Source organism: Pecten maximus, unplaced genomic scaffold (genome assembly GCF_902652985.1).
Source record: "Pecten maximus unplaced genomic scaffold, xPecMax1.1, whole genome shotgun sequence".
Taxonomy (NCBI): Eukaryota; Metazoa; Mollusca; class Bivalvia; order Pectinida; family Pectinidae; genus Pecten; species Pecten maximus.
Window position 1 is genome coordinate 113,833 of NW_022982135.1, and position 8,463 is coordinate 122,295.

The 8,463-nt window shown below is 33.5% G+C and overlaps 1 protein-coding gene across 1 annotated transcript; it reads left to right on the forward strand.

Annotated features, from left to right (window-relative positions):
- Nucleotides 1-128: 128 nt before the first annotated feature.
- On the forward strand, nt 129-2,964 carry LOC117320378. The gene is made up of 3 exons (XM_033874987.1): nt 129-324; nt 1,034-1,075; nt 1,525-2,964. Exons 1-3 carry the CDS (start codon nt 174-176, stop codon nt 2,034-2,036), a joined length of 705 nt encoding a protein of 234 aa, XP_033730878.1. The 5' UTR covers nt 129-173; the 3' UTR covers nt 2,037-2,964.
- Nucleotides 2,965-8,463: the final 5,499 nt, after the last annotated feature.

Here is an 8,463-nt window from a genome sequence, read left to right on the forward strand (position 1 = left end):
TAATTGCAATTACTCTACTGACTGTGCTATGTATCATGGCCTCATGTCAATTGTATTTATAGCGAAATTTTGGTATATTACCTTGTTGTTGGATTAAACATAAATTTGTGGAATTCTCCTTTCAGATTGTAGACCTGAACTCAAATACAGAGCTTGAATGGTTGGCAAATCACATGGGGCATACACTGTCAGTACATCGCCAATACTACCGGTTGCAAGAGCAGACACTTGAGCTTGCTAAAGTTAGCAAACTATTAATTGCTTCAGATGCTGGACATGCTCACAAATATGCAGGGAAATCACTGGACAATATTGCATTGGAAGGTATATAGGTTTTATTTGTTATTAGACGTCATAGATATAAATATACTGGACTCTTAACTAGTGTAAGGTGCACAACAGATATCATCATCTGATTAAGAAAATGTTTCAGTGTCATTCATTTTGCCACCATCTTATTATATAAAGGTGTTATAAACATATATAAATATAGTATATAACTTTTAAATTTAAGCAGCCATATGACATGGTATGTGTGTACAAAGCTGGTGTATCTCATGAACTCTACAACAGATGTAGATCATATTCCCACCACAGTAATGCTCACTTGAGTTATACAAATGATTAAATTTTGATAGTCGTCGATCTTGGATAAAAGTCATGTGAACAGGCAGGGCATCTTTGTAGTAGCTGGTGGCTACCTACTGAACAAAATACAGGAGGCCTGTCACATCCAATCCAGACCAATTGCAGTAAATTGTCTTTCCCAAAGACAACATAGACTGGTATTTCGCATCGAGAAACACAAACCATCACATATTTGAAGCATTGAACCATGTACTTCAGATTTTCATGTTTTGGCCTATACTCATTTTGATGAATATAGTCTTATGATCACCTAATCTTTGGAAAGTCATTTGATAACCTTATATCCTTTACTATTCTAGCCTTGGATCATTTTAGAACACTTGCTGTTTAATACTTTGAATACCATAAATAATCAGTCAGTATTGTATATTTTGAATTATTACAGATGTTGAGGACTTTCCTGACTTAGAGGATGAACCTTTGAATGGTAGGTAAATTATGATAATTAAAAAACATAGTGCCTTAATTTTGCTGTCACCAAATTTTACCATTTTACCATTAAAAGAAAACCAATTGGCCATCCATTATTTTTTCTTCTGTAGAACAGTTATGTAGATTTCAACAAACTTGACTATAAATTATAATGGTCTGTACCAGTTTTTGATAGAACTTTTAGAGGGAGTTTCAGGTGAAAATTCTTGAGGGATACTTGAATGTTCAATAACTTGTTATATCTTGTTACAGCTGCTTTCTTAATGGTTGATTGGTGTTTGGTTTTTGCATTGAAAGCTGGGTCATAATTTTTGCATTACAGCTAACTTCAGATATTTCTCCATAATACTGTCCTAATACTCATGAATTTTAGTGTACATTATTCTTAAATCAAGTAGATTAAATGTGCACTGGCAATTTATTTTTCATTTTGTTGATTTTCAGATAAGTCATGCCCTTACTGGCATATCATTGTGATCGTGTCCGCACAATTTATAAAGAAAAAAATTGACGATAGCAATCCACTCATCCAGAAAATGAGATTGGGGGTATTTCTCTTATCAGGGAACAACTCATTAGTGGAGGAATTTCATCACAGGTTGCCAGTCTGGTCATCGATTCCTGGAAAGACTCAACGAAGAAACAGTATGGGTGTTATTTCAAAAAAATGGATGCAGTTTTGCTTACAGAGACAAAATGATCCACTTAAACCAACTGTGACTCAAATATTAGAATTTTTGAACATGTTATTCCAATCAGGACTTGGTTATAGTGCGTTGAATACAGCAAAATCTGCTATCTGTTCATTTACATCTGTTAATACCACTACGAGTGATGTTGGATTGGGGAATCACCCCTTGATTAAGCGTTTTATGAAAGGTGTTTTTTGTAATAGACCTGCATTGCCCAAATATTCTACTACTTGGGATGTTTCCATTGTGCTTAGAAACAGTTAGGTAATGATTTAACATTATTACAATTGTCTTGTAAAGTGGTCACACTACTGGCATTAGTAACAGGGCAACGTGGACAGTCTATTCACAATTTACATATTACAGACTTGAATTTCATGGCCGACAGATTAGACATTAAGTTTTCTTCTAGTTTGAAAACTACTAAGCCAGGATATCACCAGAGTGATATTCAGGTGAAGCGCTTTACAGAGCCAGGTTTGTGTATAGTTTACCAGCTAGAACACTATATAAAGAAAACCAAGGACATTAGACTGTCAAATTCTTGTAATGAGGATTTATTATTCATTGGGACAGTTATGCCTCATCAACCGGTATCTCGAGATACTATCTCAAGATGGATTAAAACTACATTAAAAGAGGCTGGGATAGACATTAATAGATTCTCAGCACACAGTACACGAGGAGCCATATGTAGTGCAGCTGCTAAAGCTGGGATTCCAATTAACACTATTCTTAAAACAGCCGGATGGAAGGCTGATTGCACTTTTCGCAGGTTTTATGATAAACCAGTGGAGACAAATGTCTCTTTTGCAGATATCATAGATTTGTGACATTAATTTTCTAAGTTTTACACATATAGGCATATATATATAACATTTTGGAACATAAGGACAAGTATCACATGATTTTTGTCATGAGCTCACATGAACTTTGTCACGAGCCTGTCAATTTCAGAGTTTGTCATATTTCTCTTGGAATATCATTATGATTATGCCTTATTGTTTGAATGATCAGTTTACAATAATTTTAAAGGCAGTCATTAATTAAGAGTATTATGTTTGATGTATATTAGTAAGACTATTGCACGTATTATATAGACGTGTGAGTATATAGCTGCTTGATATGTATGTCATTTGTTCTTGTTTGGATTGTTTTGATCATGAATTATAGTGTATATAAGTTTATGGTTGTTCACGTTGTTTGTGATTATATTATCTACATTGAATTGGTGTGTATATATGTTAAACAAATTCACCAACTCTAAAATCTCAAGAAATCCCTAAGCATGTTGATTTGAGAAAACTGAATATTAAACGAATTTATGAAGTTTGATAATAATTTTCTCAAATCAACATTATGCTTAGGGATTAATTGCCCTCCCTAGTTTCATATCCCACCCTGATATATTATTACACACTTGATGAATTTGCTCTAAAAACTGAACCACGTGACCTCTACGTCATCTCAATTAATCCCTAAGCATAATGTTGATTTGAGAAAATTATAATCAAACTTCATAAATTCATTTAATATTCAATCATATTCTATCGCAAAAAAATAATAGTCCCGTGACTTACGGAGTGAAATGCAACACTGCAGTTTCGTTAGATATATGACAAAACAACAGAACCTCACAAATAGATAGTTTTCAAAGTATTTAATTTAAGTATGTTCTGTCGATGATACGTAAGAATATTTTTCCGCGTTGAACGCATTAGATTTCACGCGGAATGATACAATCGACTTTTCGCTGGCGCCATATTGCTGCTTACCTGTGACCCGGAAGAAAAATCTACTAACATCACGCTGAATTTTCATCATCGACATCTATGTGTTTTTTTTCTTTGGTGGCATGTTACTGAATGGGTTATAATATTGATAAAGTTTCGTCGGAATATCGTTGTTATTTTGTACATTGAAAATCACTCATCCAGTATCCGATTTTGTCCGCCATCTTTCAGTAATGTAAACAATAATAAAAGCAAGAGTAGGTGATCAAACCCAACTTTGACTGTCATTTTCTCACTGAAATATTAACTTGCATGTGATTGATGTAGTCTGCAGATGGTTAGATTATATAGATGTTTTTTTACGAAAGAAAAAAGTTGTCTATTCATCATGACAATATCACAACAACGGCAGTCGAGTACCATACGCATGTTTGCAAATAAAAAGTTAAATAAATTCTCACTGAATAGGGTTTCGAAAAGGCAAATGGACTTGTGAATATTAATATTGACTTCGGATCTATTGATTATATCCTACGTAATGCACATGAAGTTTTTCGTTTACAGAACGCGTACCGCATTAACGTGGCTGTCTGCATGCAGATGTAGACGTCACTGAAAATTTCATCTCTAATTATAGCGACTGATTCTTTTTTTCTAATATTCATGATGGTTTAAAAAAAAAAAAAAAATGATCTATCATTATCATTTGAAATATTACATAACAGTCGAAGCATATTATAAAAAAGAAAGGGGTCTACGATGTACATATACATAGACCTTTATTATGTTTGGTGGAGTTTTGAACGCTTCAGGGACGGTTAAAGGGCAGTAACTCTTTAGAAAACACCATTTTTCATGGAAATGTACTGATTGCTAAATTTAACCAGAGATATTTAAAGGCAGTGGAAATGTTATATTCCTACATCTGCGGTTTTTTTCTGTCTTAAATCATTTCAGCTTCTGAATTAAATTAACCTTTAAACTAATGCACAGTAAAGTATTGATAAATCAATGCAAATAATTTATTATAACTTAGATTTATTATTATTATTTAATCTTTTTTTCTTTACAACACTAGTACATATTATTTGAGAAGAACAGCAAAAATTACTAAGTTCATTATTCTTCTAAACAACAAAAATGTGTAAAACTTGTTTGTGTTGTGCATATATCCTATTGTGAAATAACTTGGCATGACTAAAGATAATAGTATTGTCTTGATGGCTGTTACATACTATATCATAGGTTGAGTTAAATAATTATTTTCTTCTTATCAATTATGGTCAATGGTGAAAACACATTTTTTTCATTTAAATTGTTAAGTCGGTTTAATGTTCAAATTCAGATTAATTTAATTAAAGCAACTATTAATAATGTATATATGTGTTAACTTTTCTGACAAAGTCTTCAAGTAACCTGATTATATTTGACAGAGAATCAAAATGAGTAATTTTGTTGTTAAGAATAGTGGGCTTAGCCATTTACAACTGTTTAGATTCTACTTAATAAGGTTTGATTTTTAACATTTTGGCAAATTTATCTTATCAATATCCAATTTAGTTTTAAAGATAAGCAGTACTTCCATTTTTATGAAAATAAAAATTACTTCAGTGTTCTAATAATTTAAACACATGAACAATTGAAAGAAATACATTTGTATGAAAAGCATTCATAATGGACTTTGAAGAATGCTACTACATGTACAGTTCATCCAGTTTGGGCATTCGAACTACATTTTCATCTGACAGATGCTGCAGATTAAAAAAAAAAACTCTGATTTTGAAATCGACGATATCAATACATAGAGCTACATTCACATCTCACCAACATTAATTAACATGATATATATACCATACATATATATATGTATCGTGCAGTTACAGTTATGTATATGGTACATATACTATTGCGGAGAATATTTGATGCAATGTACATAGGTGAAAAACAAAATTCCACTTCAAATTGATTTGAACTGTACATGTGAATGAATGTGTTTTTGTTGTATAGATTATTTGTAGCTACACAGTATGGAGTGTAAACATATAACGTAGAGTGCTATATGAAAATCATGTTCACTCTAATGAGCGATTAAAGAACTGTCTCAAGTCTGAGCTGATATGAGCATGTAATTCTAAGTTTTGAATATAGTGCTTAGTTTAATGTGGCCGTTGTGATGGTATACCCTGCCCTGTCTACATCCGCATTCTACGCTTCCAGAGTCTGTTTATCAGACCCGGGTGTTTTTAACCCACCATCATCAGATGGTGGGCTATTCAAATCGCCTGCGTCCGTGCACGTGGTCCGTCCGTCCCTCCATCCGTAAACAATTCTTGTTATCGCTATTTCTCAAAGTACTGAAGGGATCTTCTAAAATTTCATATATAGGTTTCTCTTGGTTTCTAGTTATGCATATTGCATTTTGAGACTTATCGGAAAACAATATGGCCGACAGGCAGCCATCTTAGGTTTTGACAATTGAAGTTTGTTATTACTATTTCTCAGAAAGCACTGAATTGATCTTTCTCAAATTTCATATGTAGGTTCCTCTTGGTGCTAACATTAGTTATGCATATTGCATTTTGAGACCAATCGGAAAACAATAATGCCGACAGGCAGCCATCTTGGATTTTGTCAATTGAAGTTTGTTATCACTATTTCTCAGAAAGTGTTGACGGGATCTTTTTCAAATTTCATAAGTAGGTTCCCCTCGGTGCCTAGTTATGCATATTGCATTTTGAGACTAATCGGAAAACAACATGGCCGACAGGCAGCCATCTTGGATTTGGACAATTGAAGTTTGTTATCGCTATTTCTCAGAAAGTGCTGAAGGGATCTTTCTCAAATTTGATATGTAGGTTCCCCTTGGTGGGTGGTTATGCATATTGCATTTTGAGACAAATCCGGAAAACAATATGGCCGACAGGCAGCCATCTTAGGTTTTGACAATTGAAGTTTGTTATTGCTATTTCTCAGAAAGCACTGAATTGATCTTTCTCAAATTTCATATATAGGTTTCTCTTGGTGCTTACATTAGTTATGTATATTGCATTTTGAGACCAATCGGAAAACAATATGGCCGACAGGTAGCCATCTTGGATTTAGACAATTGAAGTTTGTTATCGCTATTTCTCAGAAAGTGCTGAAGGGATCTTTCTCAAATTTTATATGTAGGTTCCCCTCGGTGCTTAGTTATGGATATTGCATTTTGAGACTAATCGGAAAACAACATGGTCGACAGGCAGCCATATTGTATTTTGACAATTGAAGTTTGTTATCGCTATTTTACAGAAGGTACTGAAGGGATAGAATAATCTGCCACAAAATATCATTCAAAACCTTGACATAACATCATTCAAACCAGGGCTCACACACACGATAAAATCCTAAAACAATCACACAAGTGTTTTTAACCTGAGCTCTGATCTAAAAGCTGGTAGCTAGATGGGGCGCTACATCAAATGTATAAATATCTTTTCAATGGCTAATGATAATGATATTTTGTGAAGCGCTTATAGGCATGGGATCCTCAAAAGTTGGAAAAGAAAGGCCTCATTAATTTTACAGGTAATCTAGGACCTTCATATTACATCTACAACTACGTATACATTAACCCATTGAAGATGTCAAATAAGATTACCCGAGTACCTATTCTGACAATTAGCTGCCAAGACGCACTTGCAATCAAAAGTAGATATGAATTTCTTTTCTTGCCAATATTTTGTCCTAGTCCTAATCAGGTATTGGTGATGTTCCATACAAAGTTGACCATGTCCCCACTAAACAAAAGCAGTTAAAATAATTTGTTTTCGTTTGTGTCTTCAGTACTTTAATTTTGATTTAATATTCACATCTAGATTCACCTTGATCAATTGCCAATTTGATTTTGAGACTGATTGAGGGGAAAATGGCTGACGGATTGCCATCTTGGACTTTCACAATTGAAATTTGTTATTGTTATGTTCTGGAAGGATATTTCTCAAACTTCACATGTACCTGTTCACCTTTAATCCTTTGTGCCCATTTAGTTTTAAGATTGATCAGGAAAACAAAATGACTGACCAGCTGCCATCATGGATTATGTCAGTTAAAGTTTGCTATCATATTTTCAGAAAGTTCTTCTTGCATCTTTCTTAGATTTCAAATAAAGTTTTCCTTGAGATCAAATGATTGATAAGCAAAGTGGAAAAAAGAGAATAGATCATTCAATGGTTGGCGCCAGAATCTCATTTAAAGTACTTGATATAATTTTACTTCCGCAAATTAAGGAAGAGTGTGGGGCGGGTATCCTAGAATTGGCATGAGTTATATCATCTATCTGAACACATTGAGATATTGACAATCAACCTGAAAATACTTTATAGATCTTTCGAAGAATTTTCGAGGAATGGCAAATACAGTTTTCTAAAACAATAGCTGTCATTTTGTTGCTTTAAATAGATTCAGGGCAATTATTTAAAAAGATTCCGTACAGGCTGTAAATAAAGTAGTGTTTATTAACTTAAAAAATCTTCTTTCTAAAATGTTTGTGCCAGAAAGCTTTTATTTCATTCATATCATGTCCTAGATATGTATATTTTAAAATGCTAAAAATAATCCTCTGGGTCAAAGTATACAGTGCAACGTCTAGGGATCAAACTTCTACTTGGGTTATAATAGGTATTTACAAGCCACATAGCTCTGACATTTTTTTCATTCCTAGACATATATTTTTTAATTGTTTAAATTGTTAAATTCTGTTTGAACCAGGTGAGATCCCATCCTCAAAACCATTTATAGCATTGCAAGGCATTGAAAGATGGACACAATCGTGTAAAACTAGCTAGTCTTTCCCACCCTTAGGGAAAGGAACTTAGTTTCTATGTTATATCTTTGAAATTGTGCATGTTAAGATTCCCGACCAATAACCATATATACAGTAACATGACTGAGCAATTTCAATCATGACGCTTGGGTCTTTC